This window comes from Anoplolepis gracilipes, chromosome 5 (genome assembly GCF_047496725.1).
Source record: "Anoplolepis gracilipes chromosome 5, ASM4749672v1, whole genome shotgun sequence".
NCBI lineage: Eukaryota > Metazoa > Arthropoda > Insecta > Hymenoptera > Formicidae > Anoplolepis > Anoplolepis gracilipes.
This window is the reverse complement of record NC_132974.1, coordinates 4404178-4424194: the sequence shown is the minus strand read 5'-3', so window position 1 is coordinate 4424194 and position 20017 is coordinate 4404178. Positions and strand designations below refer to the sequence as shown.

The window sequence follows — 20017 nt, the reverse complement described above, 5'->3', positions numbered from 1 at the left end:
TGCATTACACGCGCATAGAAATGGCATGTATACCGCAGTGTAATAGCAAGTAGAAAATTAATTTTATCGTGCCATCACATTACTACCAAATAGTCGATGTGTACCCACTTCCAAGGGTAACCAAGTTCGAGACTTCCTTTCGATTCTCATCGAGGACGATCGGTCTTTAAGAACGATGATTATCCATTTGATTACATTCATTGTCCGCGGAACTAGCAGGAAACTCTTCGATTACGGATTTACGGATACCCTCATTAGCGATCACCATCAGCATTAATGACGGTTGTCTGCCAACACAGACAACTACTGAAATCTGATTGCTGATATCTGGAGAATGACTTGTTCGCGAAAGAACTTAAATACCTACGATGAAATATGAGGAAATGATGCAGAAGAACATTAGAAATTCAAAGGAAACTTTATTTAAATGAGAATCATTCTTTTAAATGACGAAATCAGAAGTGGACTCAAGCTTTATCCTTCGCAAAAAGAGCATTGATGAAATATTAGATAACATCAGACAATATAAAAAATATAATTGATTGAGAGAAAGATTTTCAGCGATTGACAAATAATGTAACATTTGCTCATCGCGAAAGAAGAAGACGCAGTTTTTAGCGCTGCAGCAGAAAGGGTCGTTCAAAGACGAAGATATATTTAGTTTCTCAAAGAGAGGCGGACCTCCATGCTTCGTAAGGAAGATCCGAAGAAAGCACAATGGCGAAGGTAAAGTCCACGAGGGAACAGCGAGAATGTAAATTACATGTAGGTATTCCCTTTCTGGATATCTCGGACGAGCGAGACAGAATCGACGAGAGGAGAAGGAGCAGCGGTCCGGTTTTTGCTGGCGGGGTGCAAGGACAGGCAACGGCTGTTGCTGCTGCTGCAATATTGAAAGTGGCCACAAGAGAAACGTGATCGCGTATTACTATACGCTCCTTGAAAAGATAGTAAAACGTAGACCCCGTCGTATAGATTGCGACATTCGCGGCACCGAAACACGGATACGCAGCGGTCGGTCGAACAATGGCCAGTGTTCTCACACATCTCGACTTAGCGCTTTGAACATTCAACGTGGCCGTCGATCGACGAATTCTCTTACCCTTAAATAAAAAGATAAATTGATTACAATTAAATAAACGTGTAGTTAAAATAAGGCAATATTAAAATAGAAATAATATTTCTCGCAATATTTTTTGATTCATAATCTTTGCGTATCGCAGGAAATTTACAACCGACGCTCTCACGATTTCGTTGCCTTTGTTTCGCAGGACGACGGTGGTATAGAGTACTTTAACACCATCGTGGTGCAGCCACACCTGAAGCTGGTCACGAACCAGGGCAGAGGTTTCCACGTGAGATGTAGATACCAGACGCGCGACAAAGTTGTAACGAACGACCAGACCCACGTGTCCATGTTACAATCTCTACCGTTGCAGGTAAGAAAATGTTCATGTGTAAGCTACTCTTTTCTGAAAAAAATGTTATCAGGCAAACTTTCATTAGCCAATTAAAATGTTTCGTTATGTATCTCGTTCTATCGGTGAACTTTGATAAAACCAGTCTCAGTGAAATTATGTTGATAACTTTACAATGTATACGCGAAATATTAATCTTTACGCAATATCTAAATATCTCCGTACCAGTATTTAGATAAGTATGTAAATGAACGTGTAATGAATTAACATGAAATATATTTAAACTGCAAATTCTTCTGCCTACGCAGGCGACCGCGCCGATGCCGGGATGCACGATGAAGATTTTTAGTGGCGATCCAACGCAGCATCATGTAGCGGAGAATGTGAAGATCGGTGATCCCTTGACCCTGGTCATAAGCATTGACAAACAAGAGATGTTTGGTCTGAAAATCTCCGATTGTCTGGTCCGTGACGGTCTCGGATGGGGTGAACAACGGCTGATAAATGATGAAGGGTAAGTCGGAACAGTACATGATATCAAAAAATTTTAGAGAAGAGAAAGATTTTTTTTTTATAGTAAAAGATTTTTTTCAATAATAAAAAGTGATATTTAACGATCTATTAACTTTTTTTTATTTGATATACGTGTTTGTTCACAGTTGTCCGGTGGACGGCGAGATCATGGGACAGTTTACGTATAACGAGGACAAGACGGAGGCCAGGGTAAACTTCCAAGCGCACAAGTTCCCGTATACGGCGAGCGTGTATTATCAATGCAATGTTAGACTCTGCGTCAAGCATGGCGGAGGATGCATTAATACGGTACATAATCGTCTTATGATACATAAATGTGTTAGCTCTATCTCGCATAATGATTCTATATAAAGATTATTAAGTATTATATTTAGCCTCCTTTAATGATTTAATAATATTTACTTCTCTCTGTCATGATTATCCCGTTAAATTTGTCTAATAAATACATTACGCAGATATAAATAAACACGCGGAGAACATTACATAATGTCCGACTCTGAAAAAGAATATTTGAGTTTGATCATTTTCTAAAGACTCATTAGAAATTGACATTTACTATTCTTGATTTGCAGCCGCCGTTGTGCAATTCGATAGCTAGACGACGTAGGGACACTATCAACGATAACGAGATGAAGAGTGTCGAAAGTCTAGATGGCACTCCGGCTACAATCGAGGTTTACAGCGGTCTGTATGTCAACGAAGCCTCGGACGTTAGTACCAAATCGGATTTCTCCGACGACGTCTTCAGAGAAAGGGTAACGCAAAATAATAGCCGATTTCCCTGTCATTAAAAGTATCAATAACTTCAAATCGTGCATTCTGATCATTCTCTGAGTAGTAATTTAAATAAGAAAATTTTTTGAATAAAAGGAAATCAAATATATCTTACTATATTTTGCGATTTTTCTTTCTTAGGCTATCGATGATCCCAATACTATTTGCATATCGCAAAGGAGCTTTGCCATCGGGATCGCCATCGCCGGTCTTATACTCATGTTGGCAGTAGTGGCTGCCATTTTGGTACTGCTCGCAAAGAGACGGCACAAGAGCGTCTCAACTACGGGATCGTCCATTTATAGTGGACCGTACACAAACACTGCCTACAGCCACAGTAGCTAAGTCCGCCTCGTTTGCCGCGGAATAAGCCTCATCCGAAGATCTGCGATTTTTCGTGGGATCTGTATTTGTCTATATTTATCTATACACGAAATCTCAGCGGATGATAAGTCCACTCGATGAAAATTAATTTAGTGTTAAGTTGCTTTCGACGCGAAGTCGATTCGAAGCGACAATCGAAGCCACTGCGCGCGATATATAGTAAAACGAAACGCGAATCTCTTGCTCAACTGCTCCGCTCTATACTTCTTAATTCCGTGTTTCATATGATTTTCAGCTAACAATGACGGTGCTTCGAGATATCTGAGGAATTAACGATGGTTAGATCCCAAGTACCTAGCTTGTCTATTTTTCATCTCTACACCGTTCTTTCAAACAAGAAACTTTTACAACAAGGTCACGATAATTCGTGGATTTTTAATGAAGAATTTATATTTAGATTCAAAATGATGCAATATTTGAATACTCAACTAAACTACATATTTGATACAGTGCTATTAAAAAATTAAAAGAAATATAAAAATTATTTCTTACAATAAAAATAATATTTATCATAAGAAAATATAAAAAATAGCATAAAATATTATAAAAAATGAAATAATTATATCTTTATAAGAGAGAGAGTTTTACACATATTACAGTATTTTTTTTTTTATCGTAAAAATTCTTAAAATTTATCTGAAATAGTGAGTGCAAACAAATTTTTCGTTTTGAAAATAATCTATTAGCCTCCATCACATAAAGAATCATGCTAAGAACGAAAAATGTTGTATTTGCGTATCTATTCCGTTCTTTAAGTATCTATAATATATGCATGTAATGAGTTGTATATTTTAGCGAAACTCTTAATTCCAATTGCGAATGCTAACGCATCGACATGATTCACTCCCGTCAAGGGTTATTTAGCCTTCATATATGTGTATGTATGTATATATACACATATACACACATACACGTAATAAACTATACTGTATACTAGTCCGGTATACGCTGTCCTATCTAACACCTACCTATCGTAATAATATACACATGTGAAAGCACCGTCCAAGTTGCGCGTTTCGATAATTTAATTTAATTGTTCGTGAACTCATTTTAGTTAGTTTAAATCTGACTTTGTTGCGAACTTTCAAATAATTTAATCAAATATTTCAATGATATCTTAATGTATCATTATTTTTCTGCGTGCAATTGATGTTTTAAACATCATTAAATATTTTTACGTTCCACTTTAATGAAAATTCTAATTTGCACTTATTAATTATTACATGACTTAATATATATAAATAAAAGTAATACTGGTGCCGATCATATAGTATATAATATAGTATATAAATTTGATCTTTTATCTTTGAATTCAAAAATTTCCTATAGCAATCAAATACGAAAGTTTTTTTTTTCAAGTGGATCTTCAATAGAACAAAGCAATAATAAAAATAATTTGTTAATTGATTGCATTTATACAATACTATTATTCACTAAAAACATCTAATTATGATTGAAATGTAATCGCAATGAAATCGGAAACACAATTATGATAAAGTTATTACAGAAAATATAATTACAAAATACGCAACTAAGATTCAATAAGATGTGTGTTGGTGCATTATAAATTTCCGATGAAGTTATGTATAAATGGATATTGTCGTAGAAACGTTAAATACTTATCAAAATGAAATAGTAGAAGCACAAGTCGATTAAAATCTTATACATAAAAATGTATACAAATTATTCGGATGTCTACGACGAGGCGATATATTGAATGAATGCAACGTACGTAAGCTATAAAAAGATTTTAATCCATTATAACGCTTAAATGTTAATATTAATTAGTTTAATTGAAACGAGATGTTGCTCCAATGTCGGTATTATGAATCCGAAAATAATCACAAAGAACGAATACGAAATGTTTTTTAATAATAGATACACATTTCGAATAGTTCTGATATAATCTAATTTATCAAATTTAATTTAATATTAAATAGAAAAAAACGTAAAACAAGAATACCGACATCATGTACCATCTTGGAGCGTTTAGATTTTAATTGACAAAGACAAGGAGAAAAACTATACTGCCAACGCAGTCGCGTAACTGGGTCCAACGTGGTGGTGGGTATATGACCATAAAATTTTACATTTTAGAGAAAAATCAACACGCGTAACTCGTTAACGTAATTCATGAAGCGCTAATACGCTAAACGTTCCTGTGCAGGAACGGATTGTTATGGTGTAGTAGTTTTTTAAACGATATGTGACGACAGCTGTTCTGAATGGACCCTAGCGTCTCGAATAAAACGCGAGAGTGACGCTTTTTTTTATACTGGCACCATCGTTTTGCTGAAAACGGATAAAATCTTCACTGATCTACAAATTTTTTTCAAAATCGCTCAATAAATACTTATGTAAATGTTAAAAGAAATAATTTCGAAATTTCAATAGCATATCTGCTTGTCTTACAGATTTTAACGAATGTAGATAGATATATTTTTCAGTATTTTCTAGTCTTTCAACAACGCGCATATGGCAGTCTCAGGATGCCCTTTGCTTATAAAAACAAAGATTTGTTTTTATCGATAATTGATTAATCAGCTGTTTTAAAGCATTTGTAACGCAAATGAAACCTATTCTTAATGATTTTATGATGCGATTTTACATACGATATAATTTTCCTTTTACTTCGACGTATTACAAATTGATGGTCCAGTATTGTCCCTCGAAAAGTGCAATAATTTCGAAGCGCTGCGAGGGTCCGCGGAATTTCTGTCGAGGGTTGGAATCGCTCGGCGAACAGATCACGCGTGATCTCTTGGCCGCGCCATGGCATTGGTTCATAGTGATCATTGGGGACGAAAATGCCTGTAGAAATGCCTGATAGAATTTTTTTTTTTTTTTTTTTTTTTTGTTTAAAATAAACGCGAGTTTTGATGTTCCCGCAATGTTCCTCTGGACCTTTGTCAAAAGAATTTACAACGAATCTGTGTAAATAACGAAAACTTAATAAAGCTGGTAACTATAAGATGACATTTTCTTCCAATGTTTTTTCATTCCGTAATCAAGGCATAGGCTTATTACCTAGATTATAAGTAAACAAAAGGTAAAATTAGGAACACGTGCGGAAGAGAATGTCTCGAACACAGAAATAATCAATGTGTCGGCAAATTATCAAACGAGAGTGTCTTCTTTTTTTATTGAATTATATATATAATTCGTTTTTGGAAAATATGATATAATATAACAAGAAATATAATTAGACTGACATGACTTCTATATCAAACATTTTTCCGACTCTATGATGTTGTGCATTTCGGATGAGAATAATATAGCTCTTTATTTACGCCACAAAATTGTCAATTACTTCGCTTTCTCTTCTCGTCACCCTCGCAATTATATTTACACACGGATAATTCAGGTCGGTTCTTCTTCACTTCGTCAATTCGCTCGCTCCTTTCTTTATTTTTCCTCTCGACTAAGATCATATCGTCTTAACGCCTAAGCTCCGTGCGGCCGAATCGGTGAATATACTTGAAATATCTGTCCATTTTCGCAGGAGAAATATATATCTTATTTAATAAATATAAATTATATATCTCTTGTACACACGTCGTCGCATTGTACATACATGTTCGATAATGGACGTTCGGACAAGCAACGAGTGGCGTAATAAGCTATCGCTCTCTATCATATAGGATTAGCGAAATAGGAAAGAACGCAATCGCGGTAAAGTACATTGTTAAGCATCGGAGGCACAGCCACTGGTTCATCCTTATAATACGTACTCTGATATATCACGGTATGCGCAAAAAAATACATGTCGATATACTCGCAACTTGTCCGTGTCATCCAACTAACTTTGCACTTTCAAGATCGGTCTCGTCAATATCATTTAAAGCTAATAAATCTCTCTATATTTCTAATAGCAGCAGTTGACATCTAGAGACGGGAACCAGATAAAACTTGCAACTGCAAATTCCATTGTGAAATTGTGCCAATTACAATTCAACCCCAATTTGAACGGCGGATGAGAATAATATTCCCGTTCAGATGAGAATGCGGAAATATTTTTGGATCCTGGATGAAAGATTGGCTACTTTTCTATATATAATTCTATGTAGAATATATGGAACGAGAAAAATTGTGCAATTTATCAACGAATTCGCCAATTCATTCATCAGGATATTAACCGACTTACCAATGCGACCAGTTTTAAATGTCAAGCATATCCACCGGGTGGTTCTTGGACTCTACTCGCTCTGAGATTTAAAGACAAGCAAATGTGGCAAAGATATGCTTAACGATACGATGCCTCGCTTTAACATTGAGATAATTCTGCTTTTATGTCGCTCTAATGCACGCGTCTCGCATCCTTAGTGAGAAGCATCAAAACGTCAGTATCTGATATTTCTCACACGTTCTATCGATATATTATAGATATACAACAAATAAGAAAACGAACAATTTTGTTTCGTAAATTGTTACACAGAATAAGGTATAATATTTAGCAATCGTTAAAGGGACGCCCAAATCAACGGACTCATCTAAACGTGGTGAAAGAAAAAGAGAGATGACAATTCTCGTGTAAGAGAGTTACATTTTGCGTAATTGTAATCTCATTTCTTCTTATTTTAAATTATTACGTCATTCTAATCATCCTTCCGTCTTACGCCGATTTATTGCTCGCCGTTATCAATCGTCTTACGTCGCATTACAAAAATAGTAGGAAACGAATATGAGGTGTCTTGCAAGCTTACGAGATTTATATTACCCGTTCTCTTCTGTCGTTTGTTCTCTTTAAGATTTTTCTTAAAAGCGAATTATCCTCGATCGGTGTGATCGAGAAGAGTAACTGTTTCGGTTATGTCTATTCATTTTTTTCGTTCGTTTTTTCGGTCTTTAGAATGTACGGAGAGGAAATTACAAAATCAGTCGAGATTGACAGTAATGAAAAATTCGTCACATTTTTACTGTACGCACGATAATTCTTTCGACATTTTATCTTTTTATAATAAATCCGAAGTAGATGTCGAGAATAATCGTCAGTACGCTCCAACACGATATTTAAGCAATAACTAAAAGACACAGAGATTGCTTTACATATTTAAGACTCTTTGTTTCTTGCATTACATGTTAAAATAAATTTAATTTCTTGAAATCACCACTCGTATTTAATAATGAATGGATAAAATATATCGCAAACCGCATTTTTCTTATCCTGAATTAGTAAGCATTCATATAACTCAATCTGCACATGTATAAAAATTTTCATTTTCCGGCGAAAATAAATCTTGTGACAATCGATCAAGATATGAAGTGGCTTATTAATTCACGAATCGAAAAGAAAAAAGTTTCATATATATTTTTTATATTTTAATCTATTTTAAACAATCAAAATAAAAAAATATTTATATGATTTTTTTGTTTGTGATCGTAATTCAATAATTGCAAAGGGAACCAAGAGTCTTAATATAAGTATAAATAAACGAGATATTGATGGAGATTAACTTAAAGAGGATCCGTGTATAACGCGATTCTGAATTAGATATCGAATGTACACAGTAAAGTGTCGTAACCAAACGAAGAAATAATTAAATACGATATCGTTCATCATTCGTTTACGCGAATTTCTAGTTCGTCTGTGTTTATTCGCAAAGAAGAAAAGCGATGGCCTAACAAGTAACGTCCGCGCGATATTGTATCACTGTATACTGTCATATCACATCCTTAGATCTTTTTATTTACTTCCCTTATCAGGACATAGGAAATACTTGGCAAATCGCACGAATCGATCATCTAGAAAATATATGAAAGTTGCCGAGGTGTCGGACGATACTTGATGGCGATTCAATGTCTGATGGTTCCGATAAGTTTTTTTTTTCTTTTTGTCTTCATCTTTATCATTATTATCGTAAGAGATACGTGAACTGCTTTTTTTTAATAGGTACGATTATTCTTTTTTTCTTCTTCTTTTGCTTTAATCACTACGACGACGTTAGGTACAGTTAAATACTATAGTTGTGCGCCCATCTCTTTATAATTGAAGTATTCTGGAATCTATTTTTTTTCACTTAATATATGCTCAGGTCTCTTTCGTTTCTTTTTTTTAAGCCTATAACGAGATTAAAATCTTTATTTTACACTTTCTCACGAAGAAAAAGTGATGTTTCCCGTTGTTTTATATATCACCCGGCTAGATAGATAAGTTCGCGTGTACGTATATATATCGCGATTTTTCGCTTATTTAAACTCTCATAAAAAGATAGGCACACCTTCACCTACGTTTCTGAAATACAATCACCGTAAGCGAAGCTTCTGGATGGATTCCACTTGGTTTTGTATCGCAGAGCAACGTGGACATTCCCCGCGAGTGTTCACGCTCGTGATTCTACTCTACAAAGTAACGACTAAACGGTCGATTATTATTTTTTTGCGACTATTACTCGATCTTGCGAGAATTGTGTAGTTTAATCCGCGTTTTATAAAGTAAAACGATACTGTGCGATAATATTTTAGTGACGCGAGATTTGTCCGCGTTGGTCCGCCTAATTTTCACAGACGGAAACGTTATTAATTATTGCGTGTCACCATCACCGCTGCTGATATATTATATATGAATGTATATGTTTATTTCGTTGAAACGAGCGTGTATGCGAGAAATGCACATCTGTTGCGTTTTACTAAGAATAAAGAACATGATTCTATGAGATCTACGAAGCGTGTCTGCGCATGTTGGAAGACGAATCATATAGGTATAAAAAACTCTAGTTAATTGTACTGAACATTCAAGACGATTAATAATTATGAATGAGCTAAAGCAATCTAACGATGTATTAAATGCAACAAATTAATGAAAAAATAAAATTATTTTGGTCGTCTTTTTCTGCAAGGATAAATAGTATTTTCAGGCGGTGATGGCTTCTCGCTGCTTAGCTACTACTCGAAACTAGACATAGAGACCGTATGTGTACTGAATACGTTTACATATTTACATTTAACTTAATCAGTGGTGCTTTCACTGGTATAATCGTGAGTTGTGATAATTGATTAGAAATATTTTTCTTGAGTTGAATATTACAGAATATCGTGTAAAATGTTAAATTTGCTTTTTTTTGATAGCTATTTCGTTTTCCTTGCGAAATCCGTACACATTAGTTTTTGTAAAATAAAATAGAAATTTTTGAGAAAGAGAGAGATAATATACTCAAATATATTATAGAAATTATATGTAAATATCCTGCAAAGACGTAGTGCGTAGTAAAGATTCTCATTATTCACATGTACAATAGATACGTGTGATAGAGAGAAGCGTAAGAGATGGCATCGTCAACGCGTGAATAATTTTTAGAATTTTCGTCGATATTATGCTGAGGTAGCAAACAACTTGTTTTCAAAAAATGGACTCGGAATGGGCAGCGACGTTAATTAACGCAACATTCGTTGACCGATGCGATGGCAGCGCGTATAAAAAATTAGCAGATAATAAATAGATAATATAAATATTTCTTTTGTAGATTATACGATTTTTTAATGTCGAGAGACTCGCATGTCTTCTTGTAAACGTACTCAGTAAAGTATATCTTTTTCTTGTACATTAGCTTATTATATTCACCGTACGTATTCTCTCTCGGCGGCCAGCAATCGTCGTGACGACCGCCTCGAAAAATTCGCGCGTTTATTTGACCTTAATAATGCTTCTTAAAAGTAAATTTCACATTCATATAGTATCTGTAAAATCGCAGTTAAAATATCTTCAAGTATAATATTATATATATATATATATATATATATATATATATATATATATATATATATATACTATATAATAATAATATATATATATATTGTAATAGTAATTAAAATTTTGTCCAGTAATTCTGTTCGGTACACCATTATCTTTCGCTCTTTTTTCACGTTTGAGCATAAGCATGTGATTACGTTTCGTTCCTTTTTGCTTTACTAGTGTTCTTTTGTCATAATAATTCAGATTTACTCAGTGCAACTAAAAGTTTTTTAAAATGATTAAATTTCGTCTTTTGTTACGTTATCCAAAAAGAAAACAAACGCTCGCGTTACAGTATACTATCTTCACCGCTATACTTTTTTACTTAGGATACACATATATGCATTGTATCCCAGTAACTTCTGTGACTCTCTTTAAATAATTTAGGGCAATTAATATGACACACACACATACACGTGTGTGTGTGTGTGTGTGTGTGTGTGTACACATACACACACACACATTTAATTCTGAATAATAAAGTAGATTGCTAATCTTGGTTGTTGGATAATCAGGACTGTGACTCGCGTTATATTAGGGATGTTATCCTACCGGCCCGCTTACTCAAAATTGTACCAACTGGTTCCGACGGGTAATCGTCACCTTTACCGTTCCTGGAAAAAATGTTATTTTTTAGGAGTAAATCTCTATTTTCCTAGACATATTAATATAAATAAATCGCATTCAGATGCAAATAAACAGATGTTATTAAAATAAAGAGAAGACTTGTAGTAAATATGTTAACTCTAACTCATTAAAAGAAGCTTTCGTAAGTCTATATAAATATAAAGTATGTTTTATAAGAAGAAATAATATATTTATACAGCATCACGCAAACTTTAATCGTATATGGTCATAGTCGACGTGAGAAAGAGTGAGAAGAACAATATGTTCTTCGACGTCGACTTGACAAAGTTAATTATATTATATTATTTGTATCTTGTTGAGTGCGACAGTAAGCATAAAAAATATCATGTTAGCAATATTAAAACTGTGAAAAAAGATGTGCAAAGAATACATTCAGTGTCATCAGGACGATATGTATCGTGAGAAAACATCCCAGAATCATATCTCTCCAATTTTCAAATTGATGATATCGAGTAAGATACTTTTTACGAAAAAAACTGATATAATTATATGAAAATTGGATAGAAACAATTCTGTGAACATTTTCTTAGCAGATAAAGATATTATCCCGTGCGCGTTGTGTTTAAGCATATATATAGTGCGATAATGAAATACATCATATGTGTGCAATGAAAAGATTATATTTCCTACTTTCTTTCATAAAATTTTACAGCCTTTAAACAAATTTATTTTTTTGTCAAAACATTTTTATTTGCAAAGCAACAAATCAAGAAGATTATATAATTGATACAAATTATGTTTATATAAATAAATTGAATTTACGAAAGTAGGAATTACTTTCCAGTATATTATTGTATACGAACCAAAAAACAAGTATCGAGAAAGATGAATCAACGCGTGAAGAAGCCCCTATCGTACAAAGAAGACACTGTGTTCTGTGTGTAGTATTTTATACGAAAGTTCTGTACCTTATATCATACTGTCTTCCACAGGTTTTGCTTTTAAGGGGAGACAAGATTGTGTCAAAATCGTGTTATACTTTATTCTTTATAAGCGAAATGAAAGCAGAAAGTAACTAAATCTTAAGCGACGTATTGAGCGAACATCGAATTTCTCTCTCTCTTTCTCTCTCTCTCTCTCTTTCTTTATGCTTTTTGTTAATTGTTTATACCTTCTCTGATATCTTTGGGTACGTTTGACGAGAGTGATGACATGGAAGGCGCCTGATAGAGATTGGGCCGTGCGCCGCTCGGTGGCAAAGACATTACTTTGGACCTGAATAGGTTCACGAGCACATAAGTTTATCAAGAAGAAGTGACGTTTACACACTGAGAACAGAACGTAAGCTCCAAGACTACCTCTGTTTGCGAATCTTCTGATTTCTACCATCGAAGGAAGTCGGCGTGCCAGCCCCCGAGGTGTTAGACGAATAAGAGGGCGGCCTGTACGGTCGCGGGCAACCTTGAACAACAGGCGGTGATGATACTGGTGCATACTGCAACCGAGGGTTGGTTGGTACGCCAGGATGCATCAATCTCATATCCCCTGCGACATTTAAAGTTAATTTAAACAACAATTTAAAAAAAAAACGATTTGAAATGAATACACGCCGCATTTAAAATTACCTTGCACGATATGGACACCCTGATACATTGGCAGTGGGTAACGTGGTTGAGATTGTGCGCTTCTGTCTCCGCTCCCACCTCCGAAGAACTCATGCGCTGGAGTTGGCGACCGACTAGCTCGTTGGGAATTACCTGGCGTTGTCGCTCGAACACCGGGAACGACCTTTGTTAATAAAAACATCTTTCTTAATGAAGAGTTTCATGGTAACTAGTAAATGAGATAGACATTGTTACTGTGTATCATATCCTTACAGGAACGTTTTGCCTGAAGACGAGATTGGGAACCAGCGTGGGTGCCATATATGCGCTAGGCGGCGCCGGAGAAGTGCCGTTGTGGGCGACCTGGCCAAATGTTCCACCGGATACCATTGTCGGAGCCGCATAACTACTCGAGTTGACGTACATCAATGGCATACCAGGTATCTATCAATTTTATCAAATAGGACACACTTTGTTAATGCAATTCTTTCTTTTTTTTGTGTGTCATCATGTAGTATCACGTTTAATATTAATATTAATATTAATAATTAAGCGATTACCTGACTGGACGTCGGTGTATTTGGTGGTGTAGGTACTCTGTACATTACGGGCGGCGGTTGCATCGCCGGTTGTCCTGGCGGATAATACGTAGGAACCATATGGACCGGAGGTTGATACGTATAATCACCCGGTGTTGGGGTTACTGCCGGCATTGAATTGTAAGGTACCGGGTAACTGCCCACGTAATTAGCTAAAAAAATATATAGCATTAATTATATAAAATATGTGAAAACTAGAGAGGGAGATGTAACGATCGCGAATAGTGTAACATACAATTTGTTTGGCTCGGAGGCGTCATCGTTTGTGTGTTGAAAGAATAATTCGTCGGAAACCTCTGTTGCTGATGTAGTTGTTGCCTATCTCCCGGATTCTGACTGACGGAGATAGCCGTTCCAGGTGGAGGCATAAAGTACATGGTTTGTTGAGGCTGAAAAATTTCATTTTTTGCTTATATATAATAAAAATACGTTTAAGAATAGAAATTGGATAATATTTTCAAATTTCGTACTGGTATTTGATTTGGCGATGGTTGCCAATAATTTGGTTGTACCGTCTGCACGTTCTGTATGGTTTGGTTCGCAGATGGTGGTTGTGGATACGTAGAATGTGGAGTTGTCGGATGGCTGTCCCCGCTGCTACGTTGATCATAGATATTCATCCCCAAGAAATACCCAGATAATTCGGTGACATCCTAGTCAATCATATTATTGTTGATTTCTTTAAGAAATGGTTATGAGAAACCTTTCTTCTCTCTCTAAACTTATTTATGATTATTTATATTATTATGAAGATAAAGATGTATAAGAAGACTTACAATTAATCGATGTAAAGAAAATCTTGTGTTCTTTTATAAAAATATTGTTAGATCTGTCAGAAAGCAAATAGTCACTGTTAAATAATAGATGCTAGCGCATTGCACAATAATATTATCCGATATATTGAACAATATTTTATCCGACTGTCTGTCTCTTTAACTCAAAACAAGTCTAACGCATTTAAATGTTTGTATTGATATGTATACTCAGTCTATATAATATTTTTATTTAATTTTCTAAAAAGACACTCTCTTACCCCTGACTGTGGTATTGGTCCTTGATGTACAGGTACCGCATAATTGGCATAGACCTGATTCTGATTGAAAACAATATCTCCCTGACCGCCATTCTGCATGCTTGCTTGACCCTGAGTCGGATGAGGCGCCATCATCACAGTTGGTTGCCCCATAGGAGGCGGATAGACACCCTGGTTGTACGGTTCTGAGGTAGGTACGTAGGTCGCGTACGATTGCTGAGCTATTTGGTTAGTATGACTACACGTCTGCATTGTTGTTGACGATTTGACTAGACTTTGCTGCTGCGACTGTGGCTGCTGCTGCTGCTGCGCTTGTTGCTGCTGTTGCGGAATGGATGGGTTTTGCGGAGCAGGAACAGGAACAGGAACAGGAGCAGGAGGTGGAGGAGGGGGAGGAGGTGGCGGTGGCGGCGGCGTAAACGGTAGGCTTGGCGACGTCGCTGTGTTTGTCACTTGAGTTCCAGATGTGTTAACGGTATTCATCTTCGGTTGCGATGAACGCTTCTTACTGTCATTCTTGGAAATGCCGCTCGGCGTTCTAGACGGCTCGGTGGATTCTACATGTTGTTGCTTATTAATTCCGGACGACACCGCGTTGTTCTCATTCTCGATGGTATAAAACTTTGGTGGATTATCCGGATCATAGCGATAGATCGAGCCGTCCGGATTTGTACATGGTTGATTGGTCTGCGGATTTATTATTATACTGCCGGGTGGCACACTCGACAAACTACTAACTGCCCACATGACCGTTTGGCTGCCGTTCTCCGGCGAGGCTAGATCTTGACTAGATACTTGAGTGTGGCTACACGTCATCATGGTGGCTGGTACAGGAGAGGGCGACGGAGATGGTGATATCGTCGCATCACTGCGCTGGCTCTGTGATTTGTAGCCGCTGCTTGAACGACTCGGACTCAAACGTGAACACATACTGGCCCCCGAATCTGTATTAAGAGCATTTATGATTATCATATGATCGGATGATTAAAGCGATAATGAACGGAGACATCGATATATTGAATACATCGTAACATGGTTATATTGAAATCTTTATCAATTTTAATATAAATTTACATGCAACTACCTTGTTTCATGAGGCGAGCTCCTGCACTATGTGTGGACGTAACACTGTCCCCTCTTGATAACATGCCTTTAGTGTATCCACCAAAACTAAATGACTTAGAAACGGATGGACGCAATACCGCGCCGCGAAACGAATCTCTTCCGTCAAAAGATTCGCCTTTTAGTAGTCGATTATGCCTGTAAATTTCATAAATTATTAATTATTTATATACTGCATAAATTATAAATTATTTATATTTCAATATAATTGTTAACAAATTTTATTACGAAAACTAGTTATTAAATATGCGAATGTGGAAACAGATTTACCTTATTATGTGATCTGAAGGATGTAACAAACGATACCTCGCCGAGACGTCCGAACTCTCCGACGAAGACCACGGCCAAGATGTGACTTCGCTGCTTTCTCCACTGCTGTCCTTGAATATCCTTCGCCTGGCACGCTCGTACTCTTCCTCTCGCTCTTCAAAGCTCTTACTGCGTCGACAATAATCGCCCGATAACCTGTCTGGCGATTTGAAATTAAAGCTGTCTTCGAACGAACTTGAATCCCGTTTTAAAATACTTCTTCGCGGCTCCTCCGACAGAATCATGTCGTCCCTGATATGCTCCCTAAAACGAGTGTCCGGTATTCGCATATTTTTAGTTCGCGTAACGATAACACTTAAGCCCGACTGATCCACGTTATGTTCCATGCCAAAATAAGCTGCCACTCGATGCACAAGCATCCTGTTGTACGATGACATATTTGGAAATTTGTGAGAAACTTTCTGCCGGTCTCTCGCAAAGTCAATTAGATCCTTCTCAATCTTTAGCAGCACCGTGCGATCTTTTTGATTACGGTTTATGGTTTCCGCGATGAACTGTTCAAGATCTATTCCTGTGCTATCTGTATATAATTCCGTGCTACTATCTGTAAATAAATGTAAAACTTATAATAGTAAAAATGATCAAAAGCCAAAGAGAATCGAAAGAAACAGCTTTGCACATATTTATACATCCTTTGAATAACGTACCGCGCGAGAGACATGGTGACGCACTGTCGTAACTGCCCTGAGAAGAATTCTGATGTCTTAACTTGTGCCTGGATCCGGGCCTGCTCACCGAGAGCGTGTTGCCGCATTGCGCCGAGCATTGATTATTGCAGATGTTCAACGTATTCGGCCTGCGTTGCTCGGATTTGTGTTGATTGTTCTGCGCGCTCGGGGCGAGATTGGTGCTTTTCGGCGAATGCTGTAACGCTTGACCAGACTTGGATGGCGACACTGGGGTTTGTAGTAAACCCGGTCGCTCATTTTGATTGTTCTTCACGCAGTTATTGCATTTCTGAATGTTATTCGCGCTCGCAAACTTGGAGCGATGATTCTCCAACTTATTGCCATTAGTCGGAGAGGTGATGCTCTTTGGTGAGTGTATCTGAGAGGGACTAGATTGACCTGTAAAACCAAGTTCAAAGATAAAGATTCTCGAATCTTTTCACGTGTAACGAAAAAGAAATCGTGTTTTTGTTTACCATTTCGCGACGGTGTCCGACATGTCGGCGAAGTCGCTGTGTTACGCATTTGCTTGGGAGATTGAGCAGGACCGAGATTGCTATTGAACATGGACTCGTTGTTATTGAGCTTGGCACCGTTGGAGTTGGGCGAGAGGCTGCACACGATCTTCTTCTCACCGTCCACTGATTGCGGACTGTGCGGCGACGGTGGACCGTTGCCGTGTGGCTCCCGTGGGGGAGACGTCGATTCTCTCATGGCATGGCTTCTAACCAGCAGTTTCAGTTTCGTGTTTGTCTGCAAGAATCATTACATTCGCTTACGGCCAGCAGAGCGTATTGTTGTATATGTGATGGTGCGCACGGTACGTATCAATTTGTTAAATAATTGTTTCAATTACGTATCACATGGATATATATTTAAAAAAAGAATAAATTATTAATACGATTCCAAATTTTTCTTTACCTACAGCTCGTCTGAACTAATTTTTAATTTAATAATTTTTTCCAAACGTACCTTGAAACCCGTAATGAGGAAAAACGAGCAAAATGTGAGGCAATAATCTAGCAGCGATTAATGGCACACGCACCCGATTGCGAAAGTTTTTGCTCTCGGTGTCCGATTTGTCGGGCGGCGGACAAGACGAGGGAGGACGGTGGAACGTGTTCGTTGCCGAGGAGGTGCCGACGTTGGCATTCCCGTCTATCATATCCGACTCGAAGGCGTCTTGGTGAAGCGCACCACCCCCGGAGCCACCACTTATGCCGAGGCCTTGTCTGGAGGATGGCAGTGAGGGCATTCCTCCTCGCACCACCACCGTGGGACTTTCAGGTCGATCTTGCGACCTGCTTCCTTTATACACCACTATGCTTGGTACTGGAATCATCGAGTGCGTAAACCGCAATCGCATTACTTTTCTTTTTGACAAGAAAATTTTGACAGAATGTCTGACTTTTTTTTTGGCAACATGGAAACGAAGTCTCAACGAGGTATTTTATTTTTAATATTGTATATTATTATTAAATCTTATTATATATATATATATATATATATATATATAGAAATCATATTATTTGTAATCTTAAATGTTAAATGTTAAATTTTTTATTTTTAAAACAAAAATCTATATATGTAAAATTTTCTTTGTTGAAGCTGTATCATTAATTATTCAAAAACTAAAATATCTATAAATACCTCGTCAAAGAAAAATCGATTCCAAATCAATCGCCCGAGAAATCTGTAATAAAAAAGACATCCGGCGGCCTTGACAATCAGTCTATTTTTTATTGGTCACATTATTATTTTGAATCTTATATATATTATAATCCTTTATAAATAATTAATAAATTATAAATAAATAATTACTTATCAATGCTTTATCAATTGATGCAAGATAAGTAATTTAATGTGCTATTAAGAAGCGACTATCGTGTACGAGCAGTGGCTACCGGTAATATTTCTATAGCAAAAGTATTTTCTTCATCGATATTGGTGTACAAAGAGGTGCGTTCATACTGTCAATATACTGTCTTATATCGATAAACGATCTCACTATCAGCCGTAAAGTAGAAAGTATCGAGGCTTCCGATACGCGATCCATGATCGTTTCACTTCTCTTCTGTATCGATGTATGCGTATTCAGGCGTGTGTGTAGCGTATATACGCGATAAATTACGGAACCGATTGCGATGGGATTGACGCATAAAAACGCGCAAAAATTGCGGGCGCAGTGAAAGAGGCACTTACTCTCCAGACGAGCCATGTGTTAAATGCGTCATGGGGTTACGGGGTGCAGTATCCTGCAACTGGTGGGGGATTCAACACGCAGGTGCAATTAGTAGTTAGTACGTGAATCTTTCGGGTGGCGTGCAGCTCGAAGGGCTGATACTAGGAGCCAGATCACTGCACGTCCACCTTCCGACATTGTACACTCTGTAAGCAGACACAATACGCTCGTGACGATCTCGTGCAAAAATAAAAGAAAGAGAAAAATGTAACACACGCGCGCACGCTAACAAACATTTTAAAATAATAAAAAGCAAGATATTATATCAATCTGTACCAGCTCGCGTGATCGCACATGCTTAATGATTCGTTTAATCGATTAATTCATAGAATTTAGTTTATCGCGTAGATGTAACAGCGTGACAAGATGCCATATATGTTTATCGTACAATCTTTGCAAGATAAAGGTACGCTATTTTTAAATAAATTCGCATATTGCTAATATAACAATCACGCGTTACTTGACACAAAGAAAAGAAATTAAACGTATACAATTATTGTGAAAAAATATTACAAAAAAAAAAAATGATTTCTCTTATCAATTATAACAGAAGCTACGTTGTATTATCGTATCTTTATGTAAAGTTCTCGATAATTATTACGTGAGCAAAGGTGAGCTATGAATCATGAGCTTCTCTATAGGTCAGCGTTACTCCATGAGTCATTTGTCCGCGGGACGTTATTCGATTATTAAATGATGGAGTTACTCTTTACGAGCACATATGACAATTGTACGGCTGGAGTGTATTGTTGTCGGTACATTATTATGCATCACGCGCAACGAAAATGATTACGAGAGCAGTATTATCATATATAATGTTTTAACAGTATTACGAAATCGTTACACGTGTAATCCTCGTGTAAGCGAATAAATTCGCTATATAAATTTGACATATTTGGGTAGAATTAACACTTGCCGATACGCGATGTTTCCCTGAATCATTGAAAGAGTTTAATAATTTGACCGAGCGTGAATATTCCAGTATTCGAGAA

The 20017-nt window shown here is 36.8% G+C and overlaps 2 protein-coding genes across 10 annotated transcripts in view; one reads left to right on the top strand and one right to left on the bottom strand.

The window, feature by feature from the left end:
* The window catches only part of Pio (zona pellucida domain-containing protein piopio), a 57455-nt gene extending 51374 nt beyond the window's left edge, over nucleotides 1–6081 (top strand). The window contains exons 5-9 of the mRNA XM_072892327.1: nucleotides 1272–1439; nucleotides 1727–1932; nucleotides 2078–2240; nucleotides 2525–2707; nucleotides 2868–6081. Of these exons, the coding sequence (XP_072748428.1) occupies nucleotides 1272–1439; nucleotides 1727–1932; nucleotides 2078–2240; nucleotides 2525–2707; nucleotides 2868–3071 (924 nt within the window). The 3' untranslated portion in view covers nucleotides 3072–6081. The remainder of the gene's footprint in view (nucleotides 1–1271; nucleotides 1440–1726; nucleotides 1933–2077; nucleotides 2241–2524; nucleotides 2708–2867) is intronic.
* Nucleotides 6082–6224: 143 nt separating this feature from the next.
* Nucleotides 6225–20017, bottom strand: part of LOC140665776 (uncharacterized) — a 30757-nt gene continuing 16964 nt past the window's right edge. For 3 of the 9 annotated variants that reach the window (XM_072892306.1, XM_072892308.1, XM_072892307.1), the window contains exons 2-15: nucleotides 17829–18115; nucleotides 17260–17536; nucleotides 16763–17182; nucleotides 16056–16659; nucleotides 15748–15923; nucleotides 14664–15607; nucleotides 14101–14283; nucleotides 13866–14019; nucleotides 13592–13782; nucleotides 13305–13475; nucleotides 13053–13215; nucleotides 12786–12972; nucleotides 12599–12702; nucleotides 6225–11453 (exon numbers count right to left, since the gene is read on the bottom strand). In XM_072892306.1, coding sequence (XP_072748407.1) covers nucleotides 11404–11453; nucleotides 12599–12702; nucleotides 12786–12972; nucleotides 13053–13215; nucleotides 13305–13475; nucleotides 13592–13782; nucleotides 13866–14019; nucleotides 14101–14283; nucleotides 14664–15607; nucleotides 15748–15923; nucleotides 16056–16659; nucleotides 16763–17182; nucleotides 17260–17536; nucleotides 17829–18038 — 3834 coding nt within the window. In that variant the 5' untranslated portion in view covers nucleotides 18039–18115 and the 3' untranslated portion in view covers nucleotides 6225–11403. Of the gene's footprint in view, nucleotides 11454–12290; nucleotides 12426–12598; nucleotides 12703–12785; nucleotides 12973–13052; nucleotides 13216–13304; nucleotides 13476–13591; nucleotides 13783–13865; nucleotides 14020–14100; nucleotides 14284–14663; nucleotides 15608–15747; nucleotides 15924–16055; nucleotides 16660–16762; nucleotides 17183–17259; nucleotides 17537–17755; nucleotides 18116–18433; nucleotides 18454–18985; nucleotides 19172–20017 lie in introns of those variants that run through there. The other 6 variants (XM_072892302.1, XM_072892303.1, XR_012046654.1 and 3 more) reach the window with 5 other exon arrangements.